Source organism: Acomys russatus, chromosome 15 (assembly GCF_903995435.1).
Source record: "Acomys russatus chromosome 15, mAcoRus1.1, whole genome shotgun sequence".
Taxonomy (NCBI): domain Eukaryota; kingdom Metazoa; phylum Chordata; class Mammalia; order Rodentia; family Muridae; genus Acomys; species Acomys russatus.
The window spans coordinates 59,765,580-59,793,103 of NC_067151.1; the positions used below are offsets into that span (position 1 = coordinate 59,765,580).

At 44.0% G+C, this 27,524-nt stretch overlaps 1 protein-coding gene across 7 annotated transcripts in view; it reads right to left on the reverse strand.

The window, feature by feature from the left end:
- Positions 1-27,524, reverse strand: part of Dclk2 (doublecortin like kinase 2) — a 143,994-nt gene that overhangs the window by 43,507 nt on the left and 72,963 nt on the right. For 4 of the 7 annotated variants that reach the window (XM_051157402.1, XM_051157401.1, XM_051157398.1 and 1 more), the window contains exons 3-5: positions 18,028-18,130; positions 13,572-13,673; positions 8,049-8,143 (exon numbers count right to left, since the gene is read on the reverse strand). In XM_051157402.1, coding sequence (XP_051013359.1) covers positions 8,049-8,143; positions 13,572-13,673; positions 18,028-18,130 — 300 coding nt within the window. Of the gene's footprint in view, positions 1-8,048; positions 8,144-12,656; positions 12,705-13,571; positions 13,674-18,027; positions 18,131-27,524 lie in introns of all 7 variants that reach the window. The other 3 variants (XM_051157400.1, XM_051157399.1, XM_051157396.1) reach the window with 1 other exon arrangement.

Sequence of the window (27,524 nt, forward strand, 5' to 3'; positions counted from 1 at the left end):
TGGCTCTCCAGGGCCATAGAAGCTGGCTTTTTATCATGCTCCACAGAATCGCTGGTGACCAGGAAGCACTATTGTTAAATAGAGGGTGTGATCGTCCCCATGACCTGGAGATGTGCAGACAAAGTGGCAGAAACACGGGAAGCCGCAGGGACTATCCTTTGCAGATAATTTTTTGGTGCTTCCATGGCCTTAGTAAGAGAACTGCCCACTTACTCGTGACATCTGAGATGTGTAGATGGTTAATGGTGATAAGCAGAACCCGTTGTATATGTAAATAAGACACAAGATATTGGCTAGCTTGGCAGCTGTGTGTAATCCGCTGGCTTGTCCCCTCCCATTCCTGAGTACCACTCCTCCATAGACTACGCATCAGCCAAAATCAGCCAGAACCCCATCGCATCCGTTGAGTGAGCCCTTCAGGTAAGATTCAGGCTTACTGGATTTGAGTAAAGGGACTGGCGGTATCATAAGGACTCTGGTTTAAAGTGTCTACGTGCCTTCACCACAAGTTTCATAGTCTCCGGGGCCCACAGCAGCAACCTCAGTCTCACCCTACCCAGCTACCACCAATGTCCTGCCATGAAGAGCTCCTAGTGTCCAGCATCTGAGAGAAAGGGGCATTGAATAGGAGCACGCGTTGGTTATATTAAAATAAAGTTCTTATAGTTCTTATAGTTGCTCCAACTTATACACACTGATTTGCATGGTGAACCCCATCCCCCACCTTCCCCATGTACCCTAATGAGTTGCAGCCCAGAGAAGGGCTGAACGGTCCTCACACTCACCAAGCCAACTGAGTGACCACCATGTACAAACAGAACCTGCTATTCAATGTCATGATTTATTTTGCTAGGGCACAGAGTCTTCAGAAGTACTTAATCCGCCTCTTTGTTTCTGTTTCTGTCTAACAAAATCAATTACGTTCAAAGATGAAGTCACTACACGGTGTTTCTGGGGGAAATGAAAAGAGGCCTGGAGTGGCCAGTTCCCTGGTTCTGAAAATTATTAACTTAGTTTTAAACACGCCAGAAAAGCCAAAGCTCCAGGGAAAAGCAAAAATGTCTAAGGTCAGCAGCTACTGTGGATTTACATTTCACAGCTTTGAAAAGAAGGTTCCAAGTTCAGGAGGTCAGAGCGTTACATTTTAGCTCTGCCAATCAGGTTGGATACAGCCAGCGCTTTCACTGCACCTCACAAATCTGGGAAGCCTTTCACCACCGGCAGACCCAGGAGACATCAGCAGATAAAACATCAGCACATCAGACAGTTTATAATCTCAAGATGTTGGGTAATGTTCCACGTGTACTTTGTCCTCCCTCCTTTCAGTCAACAAGAACTCTCACAGCAGAGAGCTCCCAGACACACGCCTCTGCATCGGAACGCAGGCGTTTAAAGACTGTGCACCCTGACTCTGAAGTTACAACTGACTGCCTTAAAAGTCTTCAGTTTGGGCAGATGATGAATTAAAGTTCAGGGAAATGTTTTCTTCATCTGTCTGGCAGCCGATGACTTATTTAGTACTCTTTATTGCCTATATGGCCCCCCTCCACTGCCCCAAATGCCGTGATTTAAGGACAGTAAGCAATTTTACGGAAGAAAGCTGCCAGCCACATCCAAGGGACTCTAGGGGTGCCCTGGCAAAGGGAAGAGATTGCAGGCGGAGGTCAAGGACACAACCAGGAAGGTGAGGATTAAGAGAAAAAACAATGTCAGTGGTGGATTCTAAGACTAGAAGAAAAAGGTCAGCAGGGAATGGGGTGAAAAGGTCAGGAGAGAGAAGGCAGTGGCACAACTGATGAGGAGTGAGGCTGTGCTGACCTTCAAGCAGGAAGTTTGGGGAGATCAGATGGGGGGAAAAAAGACAGCCTAAAACACAACTTCTGGGCGGCTGGCAGATAGATGAAAATGCAAAAGTGCTCCCAGCGCAGCAAGACTCAAGAAGAGGCCCAGATGCCTCTCCCCAGGCTGACCTGTGGCACTCCTGAAATCCTGTGGGAATATAAGGTCTGGCTTCCAAAGCTAGGTCACAGAAACAAGAACCGTATGACATCTTTCCTCTGTCACTTGATCCCAAGTCAGCAAAAGTCAGCAGCCACCTTTTGAGGACAATATAGCCAATCCATGGAGAAGTCCCAGTAGGGACGAACCAAGGTCTTCTAAAACCTCTAACTGAATGGATCTGAGTCCACAGGTCAGTTTCACATGCCTCTTCACAATGAATTATTATACAGAGACACACAGTCAAGAGGGGACAGTTTCTTAAGGGGAGACATGGAGGAGCCTGGAGGTGTGCCCTTATCTTGTCTGTGCCTGGCACTCAGAAGGCAAAAAAAGAAAAGGGGATGAGGTGAGGTCAGCAGTGACCTTTTATGGGTCATTAACATAATGAGCATGCTCCCTTGGCAGCAGACTACAGTTGCCAGTCTTTGCTGCTCCTGCTGCCGCTGTTCCCTTGTGCCTTGTATATGCTAGTCTGAGGAACCGCCCCCTCTAGTTTTCCCTCCTCCTGCCTCCAACCCAAATGTCCTTAAACGCAAGCATCACCTGGGAAGACGAAAACCCCAGGTTTCCTCTGGCAGCGTCTGGACATGCTCTGGCAGCTAGTAATAAAAGATCCTGCCCAGAAGCACACAGTTAAGCTTCCTCCCGAAATCCAACCTCTAAGAATGTGCGGGGAGACACGCATTACTGTTGCTAATCTGTTAAGTGCTGAGATATGTAAAAAGGACAGAAAAGCAAAGCAGGGATGATTTGGGGAGGAAAGCCAGTAATAGGCAGGAGAGAGGAAGAAGTGAGGTGTGAGACTTCCTGTCCTCCTCCTGCGCCTCTCTTCCCTCAGCTACAGACCTTAGAAGCAGTTTCTAATAAACCATCTGAAGTCTCAACTCTATCCCACAGAGAGCATGGCCTGTGATGGGGGTCCTGGAACCTATTATTGACAGGATTCTCTCAGAGTCTCTCAGGAGATACCACCTGCAGCTTCCTGGGCTCCAAGAATGTTACTTAGATGCCCTCTTCTGGCATGTAGCTGGACATAATAAATAAACAAATCTTTTTTAAAAAGAATGTTCCTTAGGATGCGTTAAGAGTTGAACATTTTCACTTTCTTGGGGCTAGGCGCTCTTGGCCAGAATATTTTTAAGTACATAAAATGTAGATGTAAGAAAACAACTCAGTCAGACCTCTCCTGTGCTCACTTTCCTTCTTATGTTATTACACACTTATGTTATTTTCTGTGAAACGTCCTTCATGTGAAGCTGAACCTGGAAACCCCACGGTTACAGTAAGAATACTGAAGCTGTCCCAAGGGTCTCTCTGCCATTAGTCCATAGGGGCCTCAGTGTATCCTAAGAACCCAATAATAATAATAATAATAATAATAATAATAATAATAATAATAATAATAATAATAATAATGACGACGACGACAATAATAATAATAATAATAATAATAATAATAATAATAATAATAATAATAATAAAGGGCAACAGGACTTGCCCAAGGTCACACAGCCAGTGAGAAGCCACATCAACACCAAACCCAGGCACTCTGACTGGAATTTAGTCTTCTAACCACAACACTCTGCATCTGTGACTCAAGCGGGACCGAGCTCTGTTATGCCAGAGGAGGCTGTTCATATAAGGCTGCGCCCTAGGCTTCTCCAGTTCCAGCCTAAAGCTCTGAGCCAAGGCTTAACTGGGATTGGTTGGAACACTCAGGCAGAATTCTTCAACAACCGAAGAAGGATGAAAGAAAAACAAGAGCAGCAGGAGGCTAAGCACCTTGTAACCATTCATGAACAGGCCTCACTGCAAAGCCCTATGGTGCCAAGACTGTGGAAAGCATCCAGAAGCTTGTAGTGAAGGAGGCCCCTATCTGTCCTGCTGCTTCTTAGGTGACTGTCACTTTAAAGAGACCATGCTCTCCAGAAAAGCCGTCCTCCCTCAACAAAGGGAAGCCAAGTTGTACTCCTCAGGGACTCCATTTTGGAGTACTAGCCCAATAGGGATTTGGTAGGTGGCCTACACTTTAATACTTCAGTTTCTGATTTCCGCTCTGACACTGCTGTTTCTAGCTATCCGCTTAAGACGGGCCCTGATTTTTCACCGTGCCCTTGGGTGATAGCTCTTACAAGCACAGGCCCGGCTTTCATATCCCAGCTACCCATCCCCCATGCTACCAGCGTGGGCTTCTACCACCCACACATGTAGGACCGTCATCTTATACCAAGACATTACGGTTTGAATATAAAATGCACTTCACAGGCTAATGTGGCTTTTTTGTTTGTTTGTTTTGTTTTGTTGCTTCTGTTCATTTGTTTTAATTGGTGAGTTGTTTTGAGTCAGAGGCTCACGTAGCCCAGGCTGGCCTTGAACATGAACCTTATATGGCTAAGGATGACCCTGAACTTCTGATCCTCCTGTCCCACCTACTGAATGCTAGAATGACAGGCATGGGCTACCCCATCCAGGAATATACTGAGGACTAACTCAGGGCACTGTGCATGCTAAGCAAGCACTCACCAAATGAGTGGTCTTCCCAGTGCCAGGATCGTGTGCTTACTCCCTTGGTTCAAAGATGGCAGAGCTACTGTGGACAGCTGTGGGACCTTTAGGAGACTCAGGCCCTAACCAAGCCAAACCAGAGGAAGCAGGAGGAAAGGGGTATTTCTCCTGACTCCTTTCTCCCCCTTCCTGACTATAGGGACTTCGCAGATATGAACTATTCTACTTCGCCAGACGTTCTACGTCATAACAGACGGACACCCCTAAACCCCTAAGTTGGACCTCTCAGACATCTGGCCCCACAAAGAAGCACTGTCTAGGCCAGGGTCACACAGTCTGCTTCCAACCTGTATCCATCTCAGCACACTCAGCCCCCGCTGCTGTTTATCAAAGAAAACCAGTAGCTGAGCCGATGTGAACTTTACCGCCTTAGAAAAAGCTCTGTGGGGTTGGGAGACGGCAGGTTCACAGTACCTTCAGTTTCCAGGCACCTCTCCTCAGTCTCCTGAGGAAGAGCTACAGAGGAGTCTCCTTATCTTTCTACTTCCTCCGTCCAGCCTCTCCCTCCCCTCCCCCCCCAAGGACTCGTCTGTCTTTTTCCAATCCTCCTTCCGTGAATTTAACCTTGCCTTCATGTTATCAGAGCAATCCCATGAAGTCAGTTTAGCTAGAAATCCTCTGTCCTTGATGTTTCCTCTTAGCAACCTTCATCCCCCTGACCACACCCTATTCCTCGATTAGAAACATCCCCATGTGTCCTTGTTGGACCTGGGGTTGAGACCAAACTCTCCATCACATCAGACCTCACTGCAACGGTCCTCTTTTTTTTTTTTTTTTTTTTTTTTTTTTTTTTTTTGACTCTCCCCAGGCTATTGAGAATCTTTAATAAGAGGCCAGACTAATTCATTGTTTCCTCGAAGACTAGGCAAGGCCAAAACCATCTGACTGGTTGCTATAGTTTAGATTGTGTGCCTCCCACAAAGGTACGTGTGCACAGGCTTGCTCCTCAAGGAGGTATTCCTGGGAGGTGGTGGGCCCAGTACAAGGACCTTAGGTCCTTGTGTGGTACCCCTGAGGGGCTGTGGAACCTGCTTCCTTGTCTTCTATTTACTTCTTGGTTACAAAGAAGGCATGATGTACTAGGCCACCACATACCCAAAAGCAATGGGGCCAAATGACCAGAATCACTCAAGAATAGTGAACTAAAATAAACCTTTTGTCTCTAATTGGTCATCTTAAGAGGTTTTTTGTTTGGTTTGGTTTTGAGGACTTTTGTTTTGGCTCTAGTTTTATTTTTTACAGTAATAGAGTCTGGCTAACACAAAACACCAATATAAAATAAAATACTTTTTTGAGGGAGAGGGTGACATATGCCAGCCTCATCTAAAGAGCAAGTTACAGGACAGCCAGGACTGTTGGACAGAGAAACTCTGTTTCAAAAAACCCAAACAAACAAACAAACCCACCCACACAAAATACTTTCCATTTGTCCTGACACCTTTCCATTTTGAGTCTGAAGAACTTTAATTAAGTAACCATCACTCTATAATTTTAGGCTCCCTACTCGTCATAAATTATTCACAATTTTAAGGTTATTTTGCTTTTTCTACTAGTTTTGATCCAGTTCCTTTAAAAAAACATGATCTTTTATGATTGGATATGAATGCAACAGACTTAGACTCCACAGAGACGCTAAGAAAACGATGCCTGCCTTTGCCTTTGTATCTGAAAACACTCAGCTGATTACTAGTTTTATTTTGTGTATTTTTTTCTTTCTAAGCCAACTTAATACTCAGAAAAGTGCGTTTAAGCTGTTAAACATATTTACTTAAAGATGTATCTTTTTTTTTTTTTTTTTTTTTTAAAGTATATGGATGTTTCTTGTGTGTGTGCTGGCTCGGAAGAGGTAGGCATATATCCTGGAACTGGAGTTACAGTTTTGAGCTGCTGGGAACCAAACCTGGGTCTAAACTGCTAGGCCGTCTCTTAAGCCCCTAAAATATTTTAAATTATACTTACTATATGTGCCTGCCCCCCTCTCTTTCTCTCTCTTTGTTTGAGTGAGTCTGTGGGTGAGTGTGTCTGTGTTTCCATGCAGAGATCATAAGTCAAAATGTAGGAGCCAGTGGCTCCAGTGATCAAACTCAGGCTATCGGGTTGTGAGGCTTCACTTACTAAATTACCTGGATATATATCCCGACTCTATCGTGTGTGTGTGTGTGTGTGTGTGTGTGTGTGTGTGTTCGTGTGTGTGTGTGTGTGTGTGTGTGTGTGTGTGAGTGATAACATCTTGTTATGTAGCCCTAGATTGCCTAGAATTCACCATGCAAACCAGACTAGCCTTGAACATGCAGCAGTCCTCCTGCCTCTGCCTCCTGAATGTTGAGATTACACGCTGGAACCACCACATCTGGCCAGTTCTTCTAATAAGTGTGTTCGGTCATGAGGAGTTGGTACAAGCTATGCATTCTCTTAGCCCTAAGTTTGCTATCAGTCTCACGCCACTTCACTGAGGTGCTGCATAAGCAAGAAGCAGGAGTCGAGACACTCTGCCCTGTCCTCTTGTTCTCACACTCTTCTCAGGGCAGGGCAAGCTGAGCTTACACTTGGGCGGACAATGCTTTGGGAAGTTGGGAACCGAGGCCTTGTATACCTCTTCAGGGTATCAGGGTTCCAGGCCTGGTGGATTTTTTACTCCTTATCCACAGAGCAGTGGCAGGCAGCCCTTGTCATTCACTATAATTGTCAAAAGGACTCTTCAGCATCCTTAGAGAAAACTTCTTGGCCCATTTTCAGAGACTGTATTCCTGGTCACAGCAGACCTGACACAACCAAGCACCGAGGGGAAGGGCACAGACACGGCTTTGTGCAAACTTTAGCTTTTTCAAAGCACTTTACTATCTAAACAGTCTGACTGGGTCAATAAAGGAAACACTCAATGTTTAACAGCAATTAATTGCTGCTGTTTTACCAGGCATATTTTATAAATCTAAAGCATTCGGATTTACTAATTCAAACTTAAAATTTCGTAAGTTTCAGCCTCGTGCATTAATATCGTCCCTATTAGGTAACTTATTAACCCAGCCGCTAATTTTGCTGCTATTCTTTATATTTTTAACATCATAATTAATGCTTGTTTACGTCTAAGTTCTCACCAAAATGCACATGTTCATCTTTTGCTACCTTCCTGTAGGGAAAAAAAATGTTATGTTGACATTTTACACTTCAATAAAGTCAAAGTATGTTAATCATATTAAAATCATGAGACCAAAGGGTCTTTTAAAATAAATTATGGTGTTTTCCAAAGCTTTGCTATTGCAAATCGTGTACAGTAATGCGACTAACACCTACTATACTTTGACCGCGTTTTGTTCAACCCATCCCAACCTTGCATCCCTGCAGGGTGTGAACACTAGTGAGATTAAGGCGGCCAGCCAACTTGATGCCAGGACCCAGCCCAGGCTTTCTACAAGCTCACAAACCCGAGTGCTAAACCACACAAACAGCAAAAACCACATAAACACGCCCCATCTCTGTTGCACCTTCAATCCTCTGAAGCTTCCTGGGCTGGTTGGAGAGGAGCTGGAGGACTTGGTGGACTTAGGAGTGGACAGCTGGCTGCTGGGAGTTCCATTCACTGGCCAGGAAAGAGCAAAGGAAACAGTCATCAAAACTCTAAACAACCCGACTGTGAAAACACTAAGCACATGCACAGGATGGCTCCAATGAAGCTTTGCTTCATTTAAAGCCCAAAAGCAGGTGACAAGTCAGCAAGAAGCAAAAGCAATGTATCTTACTGCAATACAGACAAAGTCAGACAAGGAGTGAAACTCGAATTATTTGCAATTATAGTGTCCCAACGATGATATAAACAAATATAGAAGACGATCATGGAATTATGCCCACACAACCGTCCAGAAAACACAAGAGGAATGACTGGCTGCTGTGTCTGCGATGGTCTGTGACGAAGGCCATTACAAACTGCCAATATGCATCTTTATCTTGGCGTTTGCTAATGTGAGTCACAGAGAAATGCTTACGGCTTTTGCAAAACAATTAGACTGTAATCCAAGTATACAAGTGCACGTGTGTGCGCCTGCCTGCCTGCCTTCCTCACATCCTGGTTTTGGTGCTAAGAATTGAGCTAAGCGTCTCATACAAGCTAAACTCACGCTCTCCTGCTGAACTACAAGCCCTAAACTTTAAGTGTATTCTTAGTGGGAAGTGAAAGTAGCCATCTCTTCTCATAATATTTATTGACTGATTGAAGGCCATCAAAAGATAATTATTAAAGTGTTTTAATATAGCCTAGTTATTCATAACTCCCACTTGTCTCACAGTTTAATTTCCCTATTCTTTAGAAAACGCTGCTGGTTTTCTTCTGTACCTCCATGAGCTTCTGGGGTTTAAAGCTATGCTAAGCAGAGGACGGCTAATCCTGTTAGTGGGGGAAGTGAATCAGAGACCACAGAGTGCTGGTCAGCCCTTCATGTGCACCCCCAAAGTTCTATCATCTGGGTCTATTTCTGCAGTGATCTCATGAACCCGATGGGTACTATCTGGGATTAGTGCTTTGTTTTCCCCTTAAGAGTACATGTAATCCCGCTTACTTCAAAAGTAATCCTCACGAGCACTTTCCCAAAGCAGAAGAAAGCTGCCATTCATCTTTATGAAAAGCATAATGAAGTCCACTTTTTTTTTTTAAGCATAAGGAGGCAGGCAGTGTTATTTTACATCATCTGAATTAAGCATACAGTGCAAAGGTAAAGGGCCTGGCACAGGTGGCTCGAAGGTGAGTTTTAGTTCCTGCGTGGAGGCAGAAATGGTAGACCAAGGTAGCATATATTAATTTTCCTGATTCTAAATCACTTGGTTATCTAGATTTTTCTCGTGCACGCACGCGTGCATGTGTGCGTGTGTGTGTGCGTGTGTGTGTGTGTGTGTGTGTGTGTGTGTGTGTGTGTGTGTGTGACATTTGTTCCTTCATGTGCACATATACATGCATGAGGAGGCCAATGCTCTCCATCTTGTTCCTAAGACAGGATCCCTCACTGAACAACAAATTCAGCTAGGCTGGCTGGCAGGCAAGCGAGCTCCAGAGGCATCTCCACCTCCCCAGTGCTGGGATTGCAGAGGCATGACTAAGCCCAGGACGCTGGGATCTGGACTCAGGACTTCATGCTTCTGTAGCGGGCACTTCACTGTCTCTGTCACCTCCCTGGGCCCCAGTCAGTTATTTCTTGAAAATGACTTTAACACTCAGAAATGGGTCTGCATGACACTGTAATGGTGGGCAGTAGTCACATGAACTTGCACAAATCACGGAATGCACAGCCTCCAAGAGCAACTTGCAAGTCAGGGACTATGGGTGATGAGGGAGGCTGTGAGTGCTTGTGCAAACAGGGAGGTACAGGAAACCTGAATCTTTGGCTGGGATTTACTGGGAGCCTAAAACTGTTCTCAAGATGTCTCTAAAAACTTTACTAAGGGGATTCACATACAATAGAGATCAAAGTGGGCGGTAAGCTAGAAAGCTTGCTGCCAGTGGAGACAGAATTTCACTCGTGTTTTTAAAAACCTCTATCCCATTAAAACATCTGTACAGCTCGCCAATTCACAGCCAGCCATCACCATCACCGTGGGCTTTCACATGGATCCATCTGGTGCTGCACTGAGAGCTAAACTGCCTTGAGATGGTGGCAGTGGACTAACAGAGAGAGCAGACAGGTTTTCCTGAAAACCCACTTCCTAGCTAAGGAAACTTACTGCTAGGGCTTAACCCAAGTCAGTAACTCCATGTCCATCCTTCCTCTGAAAATAAGTCCCATCACAAGAAGAAACAGACTCACGGAGCCATGTGAGTTGTCAACAGCACTTGGAAAGTTCTAAGATTCGCTAGTAAGGTGTGTCAGTCTACCTTTCTTGCACATGCCTCTGAAGGTCTGGGAAGGCTAACTGTGGCTCTGAGGCTGCTGTGTGACACTTGTTCCTTTCACCACCGCACCCATGGAAAAGTGTAATTAGACCAGGCAGCAGGTACACAGCACTCCGTTCCAACACCCACTCTCATTTCCTTCCAGAGGGTTTTATTTTTCCCTTCAACTATACGGTGGGCTTTCTGTCTGACTGCTCAGAATATCTTTTTTATCTTTATAAGCTCTTTTTAAAGATTCACAGCTAGAAACCTAAAACCAGCATTTAAAAAAGAAAGTGTGAGTGTGAGTGTGTGTGTGTGTGTGTGTGTGTGTGTGTGTGTGTGTGTGTGTGTGGCCTTTGACCACATGGCCACATACGTATGCAATAGAGGCCAGAGGAGGGCATCAGATGTCCTCATCCATCACTCTCCCCCTGTTCTTTCAAAGCAGAGACTCTGACTGCACGCATGGCTAGTGCTTTCTTTGCTGGGTTGGATGTCAGCAATCCCCAGTGAGTCTGTCTCCACTCCACATCAGAACTGGGGTTACAGGCATACACAGTACACCTGGCTTGTGGTGTCAGTACTAGACTCTGAAGGCTGGTCCTTAACCGCTAGGCTACCTCTCCAGTCCCTAAAAGCAGGATTGATTGCTAAGACTTAAATTATAGTTAAAGACTGACTCATTTATGGTTATCTACTTTACTATCTGTAACATATCTGTAATAGTAAGCATACTATTTAGTTATTTACACAGTTTTGTTGGAAGAGTAAGGAGATTCAGAGACTTCACTCAAACGCAGCACCTTCTATCCTCGGATTGACATGAACAATATTACAACTTGTCTGAGAGTCTAGTTAATCCCTCACAGTACTTTTTGTTGCTATTTAAAGACAGGGCCTTGCTACAGTGCCCAGGCTTACTTCGAACCTCCTAGCTCAGCCTCCTGAACAGCTGGAGGAAGGCACACAGCACAGCAGGGCCGCTGTACAATCTACAGTGCTGCTCTGACCCAGCAGCATACAGCGAGCGGCACAGCACTCTCCACCCCTTGTTGCCAGAGAACGAGAAGAAAACACTATTGGTGGCACAGAAGTGCGCTTCAGACTCACTGCGGAGGGGCCAGCAGCAGCAGCACAGGCTGCCGGCTTCCTAACTAGAGTGTTGAACACACTTCAAATGGCCTCTTCTAAAAGACCACTTACTTTCTCTGAGATGTGGCTTTCAACCTTCACTGAAGAGTCCGAGGCCGGCTCTATCCAAACATGGATCCAGGTGAAGATTTTGCAAACTGAAATGCTAGTCTTCAATAGGTTTTTAAGCATTGCAAACTCAGATTTTTAAAAGTCTAACAACCCATCATTTAGGTATTTACTGGGCTTTGCCATAGAGCAGCAGACGGTCTGAAGACAAACGTGGTCATAAAACGTTATTAGTTCAGGAAAGTTCCTCTTCAGACCTCAGGAGGCAACAGTGAATTAATCATACCTGACTCTTGAGCCACTTTCTCTACTTTTATTTAATCATTTTCCTGACATGACAAGCGTCTATAAACCTGTCACCTGAAACAAAAGCTGGGAATAACTCAGCCAGAAAACTAGGTCCAAATGCATTTATGCTCCGTTAGTTTTTCCGCTTTTAAGATACTACAGAGACAAGACAATTTAAAATAAGGCCAATGGCAAAGATACCTTTGGCTTAAAAGCCCAGGTGTCAACTGTAAAAAGTTTGAGTGGAGAGTACTGAATGAAAATAATTGCTTTCCAACTAAAACGATGCAGTGTTGACTGCCTCCTTTTATGTGCAGGGAACACTCCGTTATCCTATTCTGGCACAGGCCATCATAAATTCTTCGAATTAGGAAATTCTAATGATTCCTAAGCCTTTCACCCAGGTATGAGCAAAGTGTGAGATTAGAAATCCCTTCCGTATCTTTATTGCTAACAAACTATAGCCTTTTTAGTCACAGAACATTTTCTGCAGTTCACTGGGACACAGACTTCCTGGACCACTGTGCTTCAACTACGCAGACAGGCGGTTAGCAATCTTCCTAGCTTACGTGGTTTCTGTAGCAAGCAGGGAGGCTGCAGGGGCCTGCGCACTGTAAGTATTAGATACGGCACAGGCGTCCACAGGAGAAGGCCAGGTACATTCATGGAAATGGAGCAAAGAAAACAGAAATGCAGCAAAAAGACAGAAACAAAAACCCAGCAGATCGACAAAGTCCTGGCTCACCTGGGGACTTGGCTGTAGAATAGGCACTGGAGTGGCCAGCCCTCTTTACTGTACACACGAATATGCACAGAGCGGGAGGAGACAGTAAGGATAGTGGTTATTCAGCAGGTCTAAAAGACAGTAACACAGCCTGCCCTAGAGGGAGTGAGGCACATGCTGCTGTGGGAGCAGCGGCGAGGAGTCTGACTAAGTCTGCTGTTTAAGACAGTTCATTTGGGCTTTAGATGCCTCACGTGTCAAATCATCATTTTGTTTCCAAAGAAAGAAAAAGTTTATTAGTTCAGCAGGCTGGGCAGTAGTAAGAAGGCTGCCTGCAAAAAGGCATGTTTTGCTTTTCCTCCAAAATCATTTCCTTAACAGCAAATTAAACGAGTAAAATTATTTGTAATTACTTTAAGTCTGTATTGTTACAAATATCTAAGCAGTGTAAACTTGGACAAATTTGTAGGATCTGGATCTGAAAATTACAGAGTTTAAGTAATCCTTTCTGAGAATAGCCATTACTTATCAATAACTAACGAAGGAAAAGAATTATGGGAGTTAAAATTAATGTATTTTATGCAGGACAGTGTGTGTGTTGCACCAGGATCAAGTAATTTAAGAAGATAAATATGAGGCACAGAATTCAAAATACAGTGCTCAGAATGTGAAGTGCGTTCATGTGCACACCAGCGTTAGAGCAGACAGTAAAGTCTACAAGAAAATGCACCAGGACCAAGGGCAAGAGTCCCCTGAGAGACTTACACCTTTGGAAGACAGATCTACGGTTTCTGATCTACAGGTCTTATTGTTTATTGTTGTCCTAGAATCTGGCTGCACACCAGCTGGCAAAGGCTGTGAAGGTCATAAAAATTCGAGAAAACTAGAAAGAACTCCCTCCCTCTCTGGGAGCATCCGTGGAGCTTCCGTTACTACCTGAAGCTGGTGACTTGCTGCGGCGAGAGGGCCCTGGGCTTTTGGATCCAGAATATTTAGCTGCTGAGGTTCGAGAATAAGACGACTTCAGGACACGGCATTCTGTAAAGAACAAAAGTGCATTTGTAGGGAAGGCAGATTTTAGCACTGACCAAAGGCATACCACACGTGACTACAATTAGCTGCTTTTAATTAGTGTGCATGTGCACAAGTGCATGTGCAATCACGAGAATCTAAGAAGTCAAGAACGTGGTCTTCCCCCTCCATAGCTGAGGTAAGCGCTCTCGCTGGACTGAGGGATTCCATTAGGCTGGCAGGCCAGTAAGCTGTAGGAATCCTCCAGTGCTGACCTCCCAGCACTGGAGTTACAGACCCACGAGGCACCATGCCTGGCTGTCAGTGGGGGTGTTGGAGATTTGAACTCAGGACCTGAAACGTTACAAGGCATCTCTCCAGCCCCAGTGCTCTTACCTGACAATCTCTTTCCCTTCCCACCTTTTCTTTTTCTAGCAGTATGAACTGAACACAGGACTCAGTGAGCTGCCAGCCCCTGAGCTCCAGAAATGCAATGTATGCAGCCAACTGTCCCAAAACTACATGTGGGGTTTACATCACTAGTTAGAGCACATGTCTGTGACACGTCATTGTTTGGACTGAGTTCTTAGTGGGCACAGAAACTCCGCTGTCCTAAGTGAATGCACAGTACCATTCACAGATAAGCCACACGTGAGCAGCTTTTTCACAAGGAGCACAGGCCATAATTTTATTGTCCTCTTCAAGTCCCTGGGAATCATTTTATTTCGAAAGGACATGAAACCCTGACTTATGATCTCTTTATTGGAAGAGCAAAAATGAGAAAAGTAGCTTTAAATAATAACACTGACCTTTCCATAAGCCACCATAAGTAAAACAGCATTTGGAGAACCAGAACAAATTACAGCTGCAATCACCACTCCAGATTTGAGTAATTAAGATCACAGGATTTGCAGTCAGGAGGGCTCGAGATGAGTCATGGTCTCGACATTTGCTAACTAGAAGCAAGGCCTTGCTTATGTTCCAAGCCTCACTAACATATTAGTGTAAGGATAAAATGTGATTCATTGGCTTGTTGTAAAGGATAAATTAGATAGGGTATTATCTATCATTTACTTCAAAATACTTCAATTTATTCAAAAAGACTAAAATGCACGTTAATTTTAATCTGTACCCCAGGGGTGGTAAATTACCATGTGAAGCATTCTCATCAGGGGGAAATACACGCCAAGAGAGTCTAGTTAACATCTGAAAGGCGTTAATCAAATTGTATCTAAATGGGGCAGTTCTAGTTTCTGCTAAGCCATTAGCATGGTGGATTGTGTTTCACTGTCTCAAAAGTGTGGGGTGTAGACTACTAAACATGTTAGAGACAATGTCTCCCTAATGAGCAGGACGCACCAAAACAGATCCCAATATCCTGGAACTTCAGAAAAACACCCAGGCTTAGGAATCAGGGGAGGCTTGTCGCCTGACCGCTTAGCACCTCAGTCCGCAACCTCTGTGTTGCAACACCTTTGGGGGCCCAAGGGGTCACCTAAGACCATCAGAAACACAAATACTTACATTACGATTCATACACAGTAGCAAAATTACAGTTATGAAATAGCAGTGAAAATAACTTTATGGTTGGTGTCACTACAACCTGAAGAACTGTAATAAAGGGTTGCAGCATTAGGAAGGCTGAGGACCACTGGGGTAGCGGCATTGTATGCCATTTTGAATGTTCTGTTTTAAAGACATGGTCTTACTATATAGTCTTAGCTGGCCTGGAACTCACTGTACAAACTATTCTGGCCTCAACTCATAGAGATCTGTTTGTCTCTACCTCCCAAGTGCTGGAATTAAAATCATCCACCACCACATCAGATTTTCTTTCATTCCTCCTTTTTCCCCCTTTTTCTTTGTTGCTTTGGTGGGCTTTCAAATGTGTGTTAAGTTTCCTTTGATTTCTGTTACTGTTTTAATGCATCTTTAATGTGTGGTATTCAAAGCTGGATCTCTTAAGATGACAACACAACTTAAAAAACTGATGTTAAAAAAAAAAAAACAAAACAACTTTGTGTCCTCATAAAAGTATACATGGTAGAACTTACCCTGAGATTTTCTCTCACTGTAAAACTTCACCATGTAATGAGGGTGCTACAATACCAACAATAACAAAAGTAGTAAAGACACACAGGGACTCCCAAACCACATGGCACATATTCATTCACTTCATCTTCACAAATTCTTATAAATTATCCATTATCGCTGCCATTTTGAAGAAGGTTAAATAACTAGAAATTGAGGGGGTGATCGTTAGGGCTCTTTTTTTTTTTTTTTATCTATCAGAGGCCATCTTCATCACCAATAACAAAACCCAGATAATCCAACTAGCTCAGATAAACTTACTACACATAAGGCAACAGTGCAAGCACTTAGCAATGTTTTGTTGTTACTGTTACCGTTTGCCCCACCCACAGTGACTAAGATCATCTAAAGCTGACTTAATGGATTAGAACTTTATTGACTGTGGAGAGTTAGAAGAACGCAGAGACAGGGCCACCTTAGGCCCTAACAACCGCTTACTGCCAGCCCATGTACGCTAGCCAACACTCTGGTGACTATTAGGCAAATCTTTTTGAAATATATGAACAGGCTCTCACCAATGCAAAAGGTAGGAATTCATCAGATAGCACCTGAGGCCTCTTAGCAAACTTTCTTGCTCTGCTGTCACCTGTATGCCGGATATTTCTACTGATGTATTTTAAAGTGTCTTGGTCTTTGGCTTTCTTTGTTCTGTTACCCTAGAAGTTTTGTGAAACTGTTGCCAAGGTAACTGGAGTAACCTGAATCTGTGTTCCTGGGTCCCTCACATTTGGCTCCAGAATAAACCATCTCTTGTTCTCTTGAAGGAGCTCTGCTTTTCACAGTGACATCATTAACCAAATAAAAGTCAGAATTGAGTTTCAGCGTCTTGACAAATGTCTACTTATTGACAAAATCATTCTGAAACTAAAAACTGCACTTAGTAAAGATGTAAAATACAGTTGACGGGTAGATGAACATTTCAGTTAATCTTGGTTTCACAGGATGGGGTAGAATATCAGCACAGAAGTGTATTTTTACAGTTAAAGACTTCCCAGTGGTGTTACTGATTGACAAATTCACTCCAACAAAGTGACACAATATAGAAACCTTTCAAGAAATTTGGCAGGGGTGAAAAATGAAACAAACAAGTATAAAAGGGTTGATAATGTGGGAAACACATAGTAAGGCAAAAAAAAAAAAAAAAAAAAAACCCACATTTACACATGACAGTTTAATAATACAGAGTGTGCCCATTCTCAATTTTAAAAAAGTCTATCTATTTATGTTTTTTTTTTTCAAGACAGGGTTTCTCTGTGTAGCTCTGGCTGTCCTGGAACTCATTCTGTAGTTCAGGGTGGCCTTGAACTCAGAGATCCGCCTGCCTTTACCTCCTGAGTGCTAGTATTAAAGGCATGCGCCACCACTGCCCAGCATGATTTATCATAATTTTTAATTATGTGTATCTCTGTGTGGGTATGTGCATCTGAGTGCAGTGGCCATAGAGGCCAGAAAAGGGCATCTTATCCCCTAAAATTGGAGTTACCGACAGTTGTAAGCCTCACAATGCAGGTGCTAGGAACCAAAGTTGGATCCTTGGCAAAGGCAGGATGGGTTCTTACCTGCTAAGCCATCTCTCCAGCCCCTGATTTCTCTAATCCAAATACACATAATAAGCATCACAATGTCTTGTGATGTATTTCTATTGTCCACTGGATCTCCCAAAGCCATCTTTCCTCATTTACAGAAGAGTGGGATTATAGCTCTAATCTCTCTTGTGCCTTTGTAAAATATACCTTCTAGATTTTCACTCACTTAAAAATGAAGTTGATTTTTCTATCAGCAAAAACAATCATTTTTACTATAGTAAGTTTACAGTGATTAAGATGATAGGGTAAAGCCATTTCCCTAAATCCAGCATCATTTGAAATCACTGAAATAATAGTTAAAAACCACATTAATAGATAAATATCAAGAAATAGGCATTTTCATCCCACCCATGAGATAGTTGTTTTTATAAATATATAAACAATGTATGGGTTTTTTTAAGCTGCAAACAAAACAATGATGTAAAACCAAATCTCAGATAATTACCATGGACAGTTCATTAATTATCCTTCAATATATGTGTTCAGAGAAAGGCTCTCACTATGTTGCCAAGGCTGGCCTTCAACTCCTGGAGTTGAATGACCCTCTGCCTCAGCCTCCTGAGTAACTGAGACTAAAGGTGAACACCACCCATGCTTGGCCGTCTTTCTCCAGTACACAACCTAGGCTCTTAGCATGTTTTAGAGTCACTAAATTCTGAGCTTCCTTTTCAGGAGCTACAGAGGTAGTCAATGAAATGCCTCACCGCTATGATCCAGGACAAAGTCATCTTGGGCATAACGATATTTTTCAGGTCCGCATGCAATAAAAACGTCATCATCACCAAAAAAGTCTTGCAGACAAGTAACCTGGAAAAAAAAAATCCAAGAAATAAGAAACATTAGAGTGCAATAAGTCAGCAAAATTAAACGCACTTTTCGAGCTTCACCCATAACACTGTGGTGGAGCAGAAACCTGTTCACTGTGGTGTGCATTTCCCAGCACTGTGCTTTCACAGAGCACGTTCACACATCCCTGGCCTCAGCACCACAGAATGAAGGGTCCCTGCTGACACCTAGCAAACAAGTGAAGGCGTGCATATAAGATGCACATTTTTTCTCCCAGATTCCTTGGCAGATGGTGGCAAAGCTGTGTCTGACAGAGCCGAGGTTCTCCACTCAGTGTTCTCTCCTCTCTTAGCAGCTCCACATCCCACCTTGGCCATGATGTCTGTTCTCCAGCGCAGCACCCTGGGTTGTTTTGAGGATTAATATATATAAACCACTTAGGGCAACGCCTGCTATACCTTGTGTGAACACTAATCCGGCTCATCACCATCATCATGGTCGGGGAAGCCTGGCCGTGACGCTGGCCAATAAGACTTAAGACTTCAAGGCTGTTCCCGGCCTTGTATCCAAATGAGTTGTCTAAATTACATCTTCAGTTTTCTAAAAAGCTCCCCCACGCCAATACTCATCAGTTTCAGGTCCCAGAAAGCCTTGTGTGTGGCAGCAAAACATGCATTTTGGCTACAGCAGAGTCATTTCTAGCATATAGACAAGCTTTACTGTCAACATGTTTTCGCAAGGAGCTGCATAAAAATTTCTCTTGTGAAAATTGCTTCATTTCCAAAAATAATAACGCGTTAGTTTTTAAAACGCGTACTCTGTTTCTTGGAAGTTATCAGCAGTCTCAACAAGACCTCCAACCTCCAGTCACAATTCAGCTTTATATTGGAATAAATAAATACGTCCCCTCAGAAAATACAGTGAACTAGATATGACTTGAGTTATAGTTATTAAGTAATGCAAATAATAGGCTATTGTTGCTGAAGACAGTCAGTGCAGTAGGCATGGACACTGCCTATTTCTTCCAATTATCAAGCAAGACCTAGCTTCTGTAGTTAACTTTAAACCTGCTCAGACCAGTGTTTCAAAAGCACCAACCACCGTCTTCCTGCTAACCCTGCCTCCGCTCGCCACCTCAGGTGGGAAGGGCACATGCTCTGCTTATCCATGGGACACTCCTGCGGGCCGTGTGCTCATGCATGGCTCTGCTCCACAGGAGGTCCTTCCCACTGCTCACGCAGCTTGCAACTTCTAGCATTTCAGCTTCTACTTGGCTCACACATGCCTTCTCTCCTGCCTGGGCTCCACTGCTATGCTGACTGGCTATCTGACCTCCAATCTCCCCCGCATCCCCTAATTCAGTCATTGTTACCACAACACCAGGGCAAACAAGCCACTTATGACCTTCAGTACAGACTAGTGTCATTTCACCTGACCCTTCAACCTCATCAATGACACTTCCTCTGTTTACTTCCCACCCATGATTTTGTGCTCCCACTAGCGTGGTCCCTGTGGTTTGTTTTGCTTTTCCTTTATTAGGCTTTGAGTCATATACTGTTCTAGTTAGGTTTCTATTGTTGTGGAAAAACACTCTCCAAAACCAACTCGGGGAGAGAAGGGCTTGCCTCACCTTACAGATACAGTCCATCATGAAGGGAGGTCAGGGCAGAGACTGAAGTAAAACCATGGGGTAGTGCTGTTCCCTGGCTTGCTCAACTTGACTTTTTACACAACCCAGGATTACCAGCCCAGGGGCAGCACCACCCACAATGGGTTAAGTCCTGCCACACCAATCATTAACCAACTAAATATCCCACATATTTGCCTATAGGCCAATCTTATAGAGGCATTTTCTCACTCGGGATTCCCTCTAGCTTTTGTCATATTGACAAAACAAACAACAACAGCCCCCCAAACACACACACAGCACTATACAATCAGCCATTCAAGTGAACAATTCAGAACCATCTAATACACTCAGAACAGTGCGGCCATCAACACAGTCAGAAAAGAAATTCTGAGCCCATTAGCAGTCACCTCTTATGGCCTCTTCCCTCATTATCTGGCACCCACACTATGGTCTATGGTTCTAAGGAGCCCACATTCTTAAAATGTTGTTTTATTTTTATTATATGCATGGGTATTTTGCCTGCCTGTACGTCTGTGTGGTCACATGAATGCCTGGTTTCTACAGAGGCCGGAAAAGGGTGTCAAAGCCCATGGAACTGAAGTTACAGATGGTTGTGAGCCACCATGTGGGCGCTGGGAATTGAACTTGGGTCCTCTGAGAGAACAGCCAGTGCTCTTAACTGCTGAGCCATCTCTTTAGCACCCTCCAGGTATCTCACACATACTGTATCACACAGTATAAGGTACTTTCTGACTGACCTTTCACTTAGCTTGTTTGAAGTTCATCCAGGTTATAACAAATGTTTAGTGCTTCATTGTTGTCCAAGGTTGTGTGGCAGTGTCTTGTACAGAATCATATTACCTGATGGACAGACATTCACAGTGTTTCCACCTCCGGGTTGGCTTTCATCATTACAGTTTTTTACATGTGGTTATTTTTTGTTAGTGTGTGTGTGTGTGTGTCTGTGTGTCTGTGTGTCTGTGTGTCTGTGTGTGTGTGTGTATACATGCATGGATATATAAGTGATACACACACACACACGTATATATGTATGTGTCCATGTAGAAATATATGTACTTGAGTGTAAGTGCCTGCAGAGGCCAGAAAAGGCCATCTCATCCCATTAACCGGAATTCCAGACACTTATGAGCCAACTGACATGGATGCTGGGAAGCACACTCAAGATTCTCTGCAAGGGCAGGAGCCACTCCTCAACTGCCTAGCCATCTCTGCTGCCCTTCAGAGGCTTTTCCGGCTAAGCCTTGGTGCCATGGTCTACAAGTGACCAGGGATGCATCCTAGCCATTATCCCAGAGGCTCAAACATGACGTTGGCGAATGTTTGGCATGCTTCCTGATTAACCGAAGCCTGGCGGGAGGCAATTCCTATTGGAGCTGAGTGCCAGACAAGACAGGTCTCTCTGGATGAGTTTAATGTAAAAGGCGCAGCTGTGTATAATTAGAAAACAAACAAAACAACTAGGTGGAAAAAAAAAGTGTGTACCAAGTACTGTGAGCTGGAGACTATCACCAGGGCAAGAGATGAGGGCTACCTATTCAAAGGGGTCAGGAGTGAGGAAAAAAGAGAGGTCACACCGGACACAGGAAAGGAGAGATGGAGAAAAGTCAAGGCCTATGACTTGTGTAACAGACATGCCAAAGCTTCCCTTAGCTCTGTGATAGACGGGATGATCCAAAATTCAGGTCTGGAACAATCACTGTGAAATGCCGATTAGTCAGTCAAGCGGTAGTGCTGAGCAGACAGCTGAGTATATACAAATCTCAACTCAGAACAGAGGTCAAGGTTGAGCACTGGAGTCACCAGTGTGGATGGTATTAGCACCCAAACTCTTGCTCAAGTCCAGCAGAAACTGTGCAAACGGAAGAGGTAAAAAAAAAAAGTGGACTTCCGAAGGCCGGCAGCATGCCATACTCAGGGAGAAGCTGCAAAACCAGGAAAGAAATCAAGATGTTTTTACAGAGCATTGGAAATCAAGAAAAGTGTTTCAAAGGGCTTTAGTACGCACAGGACAAATGAGACGAAGATCGAAAACTGACAACTCAGGAAAGGGAGAAATGACTCCATAGTTAAAAGTACTGGCTGCTACTCCAGAGGCCCTGGGTTCAACTTCCAAAATCCACATGGAATAACTCCCAGGGCTTCTGAGGGCACCAGACAAACACATGCTGCATAAACAACCAGGCACACAAAACACTTGTGTACATAAATAATAATTTTTAAAAGAAAGAAAGGCGATGACATGGGTTAGTAACTTTGGGACCTTAACGGCGGGAACTTGAGTGTTGTGCTTTGAAGCTCGGATTTGGTGAGGTTTAACAAAGGGTAGGGGGACAGGCAGTGCTGCCCACCATCTCCCACTTAGAAGTGGGTCAAAGTAAAAGAGAAATGGGGGAGTAACTCTAGGTCAAGGGTCAAGAGATTGCTTTTTTCCCCCTCCAAGATGAGGAAAAGCAACAACAAACTACTAACGCACTGTAGCAAAGACCCAGGAGCCAGGAAAATTTGGCTATGGGAAAGAAAAAGAAAACCACAGAGTTGTTTCCCTTTAGGAGAGAGAATGGAACCAGTGGGCAGAGAAAGTGAGGGGCTTTGGATGACACCCTGTCAAACCTTTCACAGTGAATGGTGCAAAGGGAGGGACACGCGGTAGATGTCTCTAACAGCATGATGGGTAGTTTTCCTTTATTCTTGTTAGTCTGTTTTACAATTGAGAGCAGAGGTGTCCTAAAGGCTTCAATTTTCACAGTGGGGGAGAAAAGCTGGGAGGAGGTGTGGCAGATGTGAGAGGGAGAGACAAAGCTCGGGCCTTAGGGAGGGATAGTCAGCCTTCCCAGCAACACCAAGGCAGCGCTGGGGGCACACCAGGGAAACGTAGCCAGCACAGGAGAAATCTTCAATTGTGAAACTAGAAAGAGGTTTTTCAGCCTGTAGGGCATTTTAGGAAAAAAAAAAAAAATCAAACCCTCTGTTTCCACCTTTTGTAGTAAAATTAGCATTTCAAGGGGTTACATCTACCTAGAAACTGGGAAAAAATGCTATGAACAGATATGATAAAAAACAAACTAGACATAAGAACAAAACCTCTTCTGGACTGTACTCCTGCCGGACTTCACAAGGGGACTTCAGATACTGGGAGGGCTGGTGGGAGCTGGACAGGGCGTGGGAGACAGGCCTCCTCCTGAGTTACAGGAATGGCAGGAGCCATGCAATAGGACAGGCCAGTGCCACCTAGGACGGACCAGCAGCTCCTATTAAACCCGAAAGGAAGAAGAGCAAAAGCAACAAACAGCACTGATAACAAGAAAGAAAAGGACAGGAATGGCTCTCCCTACCTCTGCTGCGTTACAGTACAGGTCTCTGTTAATATTTTTCACAAAGTACACAGGGACTGCAGTGCTAGGAGTTATTACTCTGTTTAAGCTGTGAGCCTGAATGCACAGGGATAAAACAGAGGGATGAGGTAATGGACAAACACCACTATTCAGGGAAGACAGAGACTTTCCGCTTTCCGCTTTCTTCAGGGCTATCTCATCACAGGTACCAGCCCATGGAGAGTCAGACGAGCACAGGTGGGCTTGGGGACAAGGCACCTGAGTGCTGAGCCCACTGCCACCACACTCACCCACTACCTGCCTGTGCATGTGTATGTGTGCGCATGTGTGCGCACGCGCACATACTCACGTGGACAATCTTGGGCAATATATTTAATGTTTATTAGGTTCAATTTCTCCATCTTCAAAATGGAGTGAAGGAGCACAAAGAATTAACTTAGTGAAACAGAATAGGTGGGGCTGAGGAGATGGCTCACTAGCTCAAATACCTTGTTAAGAAAGAAACAAAGAGACAGACAAAGAAAGAAAGAGGACTTGAATTCAAGTCTTAAGTATCCATGTAAAAGCTGGGCATGAGCCGGGTACTTTGGCACACGCCTGTAATCCTAGCACTTGGGAGGCAGAGGCAGGTGGATCTCTGTGAGTTCGAGGCCAGCCTGGTCTACAAAGCGAGTCCAGGACAGCCAAGGCTACACAGAGAAACCCTGTCTCGAGAAACCAAACCAAACCACAACAATCTGTGCATGACCAAGCATAACCTGTAGACTCTAGCATTCAAGGACAGAGACAAGTAGATAGCAGACACCCGCTGCCTAGCCAGCCAGCCTAGTAAGAAACACTGAGCTCTGGATTCAATAAAAGAACCTACCTCAAAAATTAAGGCAGAAAGTAATGTTTTCTGACCTCTCCATACACATGCATGGGTGCACATAGCAGCACACATACACATAGAGAAAAACCATATGTCATAATGTACCTCTACATCTCTCTCACATTTTCGTTTTTGGTCACTCAAGTACTACCTTTATGTTTCAGCCTATTTCAAATACTTGAATTCTGAGTGTTTTTTTTTTTTTCCCTTGCAATTTTAATTAAAAACAAAAACAAAAACCAACCGACTGAGATTAACATTGAGGCATGATATAAGTTACTAATCTGTCTAAGGAAAAAAAATCAACATTGTGAACGAAAAAAATTGTTACAACAACAGTGAGATGGAAAATATATCCATCCAGAAGATCTTAATTCGCTTCTAAATTCTTCAATAAGAAGATCTTTGGGAATAGCGAATGTTAGTTATGTGGCTTGTGAAACAACGCTATGTGAGTGGGCAGGAGGCAATATTACTGCTATGGTGCAAAATTTAACCTATCAGTAGGATGTATTAGAGACACGTGAAACTGAGGCACATGGTGTGTGATAGGGGCCTGCCCAAGCTTTCCGTACCGATGGGGTCATTACACACAACAGTCATTCTCCTATGCCGCAGTAGGCAGACTAACTAGGTCAAAGTGAACAGGAAACAGCCGTCACTTCAGTGCAAGCTCCCAACAGCTTACCACAGCCCTCCTTTTTCTCTTCCCTACTTAGTTCTGCTAAAGAGAATGCAAACATGTGGAAGGCTTGAGGCCTGGTGGAAGCACTAATTTAAGTATTCCAAGTGTGATAAACTTACCAAAAAAAAAAAAAAAAGGCACTGTGGCACCATGAGGCACTAATGTTCTGAACCCAAGGAGGTTGTGTTGTGTTGTGTTGTTTAAATTTTCTAACTGCTATCACTTGGACCCCGAATGCCTCTCCGAAGTCTCACATGGTAAAGGTTCGTAGGATTGCTAGGGTACAATTATTAAAATGCCATGGAACCACTAAGAGGTGAGGTCTTCTAATGGGGAGTCTTCAGGTGGCAGGAGCATGCCCTCAAAGGGGACTGGGGAATCCGCCCCCTTCTCTCTCTTTTGATCTCCAAACATGAAACGAGTGGTTTTGCCATCAAAAGCGTCTGCCATGCTGTGCTGCCTCATCAAGAGGGCTAACCATCATGGGCTGAGATCCCTGAGACTATGAACCGATAAAGTCTTTCATAAACTGACTGTTTCAGGTATTTTGTTACAGTAATACAAAGACGGCCAACACAGCGGCCCACTGGCATTCTGGGAATCTCCTGTTTCTTGCCCTGCTCAGTGTTGAGAAGGGGACAGCTGAGTCAGCAGGCTAGATCTCTCCAAGCTCCTTTCTAGCGCTAAAATTCCAAAGTCTAGCAAAGAGCTTATTTGTATTTTAGGGAACTGCTACCAAAACAGTGGATTTTCCTGACAGAGGAAATAACGCAACACTAACATTTAAGCATCATGGGTATTTTGTTTGTTTGTTTGTTTTGTTTTGTTTTGTTTTCTGATCAAGTCTCAGCTTCATGTGTCTCCTAAGGATCTTCAAGGGCCTCCAAGCCAGCTGCCCCCTCGTAGCTATGTGTTGCAATCACCAAGCACAGGTGTTGTCACTGAGTTAACCACCCAGCTGGCTCCTTGTGTCTCTCCCTGCAGACTGAATGCCACACAATCAGGATCAATCTCTTGTCCATCAACCCAATTCCAACACCGCACACAGCACCTGCCAGGGAGACGCTGCTCAACACATTTTTGTGGAACGAATGGGGCTGAAATGTCTTGGGCCCTACTCCCTTCTTCCGGTAGCTCTTTCATAACCTTTCACCAATACCTCTCAACCTATTAGTATGTGCCAGTTTGTGATGCTTGTTTCCTATCCCAAGACAGAACAGGCAAGGCCTGTAACTCCTCATTAAAGGGACTCAGCAAATATTTATTGAACAAATTTTGGTTCTAGACATCTTTAAAAAAAAAAAACAAAACCTTCCTAGAAGCTACTCTTGCGTCCTAGAAGCTCTTTGAAGAATCAAACCTTCCATGGCTGTTTCAGAGTGCTTTGAGAGTCCACTGTTCCAACTTTGGGATAAAGGGGCCTGCAATACTCAGTTATGCCAGCCACTTGACTGATTCTGAAGGCTGGGGTTTCCATAAGTGCAGGTCTCCTGAGATAGCTCAGAAGCATATTTTACAGAAATATTCCAAGACCTGGTAAGAATGCAAAGGAAACATCTTCTGGTCTCGGGGAAGGACTAGTTTAAACTGGCATGTTAGCAAGGGTGAAAAATCTTTGCACCTTCAAATGCCTTGCTGCTAGAACAAAGACATTTTATAAAAGAATTAATAGGATGGTGGGTACACATCAGAATTTTTATGGGTCTTCTTCCATTTTAAGTGTGTTATGTGGGTGGGAACGGGGGAGGCAGCTACTGAAATCAAATGCCTTCAGTATCAGAGGCCCTCTCTAAGGTCGCCTCTACTCAAGAGTACCTTACATTCCTTAAGAGGATTATTCTACCTTACTTGTAAAATTGAACTGAAAAAACATCTGAAACAGGAAGCCCAATAAATTTATACTGAAACTGAAATCACCATGTGGTCTTTTAATGTAACTGTACTGACATTCATGTAGACTCTTCTTTTAAAATGTTGCAAGTAAGCTAGGGACGGTGGAGCACATGCCTGTAATCACAGCACTCAGAGAGGCGGAGGCAGACGGATCTCTGTGAGTTCCAGGCCAGCCTGATCTACAGAGTTGAGTCCAGGACAGCCAAGGCTACATAGAGAACCCCTGTCTCGAAAAACCAAACCAACCAAAAAACAAACAAACAAATAAACAAACAAACAAAAAAACAAAAGAAATGGAAATGTTACACCTACATAAAATAATAAAATAAAATTGTGTTTAATTTTGATCCCCTAAGCAACAGTTTACTACATGACTTTCCTGTTTTGTAAGTATTTAGAAAAATAGTTTTTGTATATCAAGAAAACGCTACGTAGAGAGTTCTGACATAGGGAAAAGCCTAAGAGCCTCCTGAGCCTTTCTTTATTCACAGTGCTGGGCTAGCAAAGGAAGCCACTTTCAGTAGATTACTCACCTCCGTATTTGAAAGCCAGAAAACTAGCTAACATAATCTTTCACACACACACACACACACACACACACACACACACACACACACACACAGAGAGAGAGAGAGAGAGAGAGAGAGACAGAGACAGAGACAGAGACAGAGACAAGAGAGACAGAGACAGAGAAGAGAGAGAGACAGAGAAGAGAGAGAGACAGAAAGAGAGAGACAGAGACAGAGACAGAGACAGAGAGAGTGCGCTTTGTTTAAATCAATTTTACTAGAATAGTTCCACTTAGAATGAGCAGGGAAGAGCAGGGTCAGTGACGGGGGAGGGGGCTTTCCTAGCACGTCTGAGACAGGAATTCCATCCTCAACCCTGGGGGGTGGGGGGTGGGGGGCTGGAGACAGGGGAACCAAATGTGAATTTGAAATAAATAAAGAGTAGGTCATCTGGTCCTCCAAAATTCGAGGAAC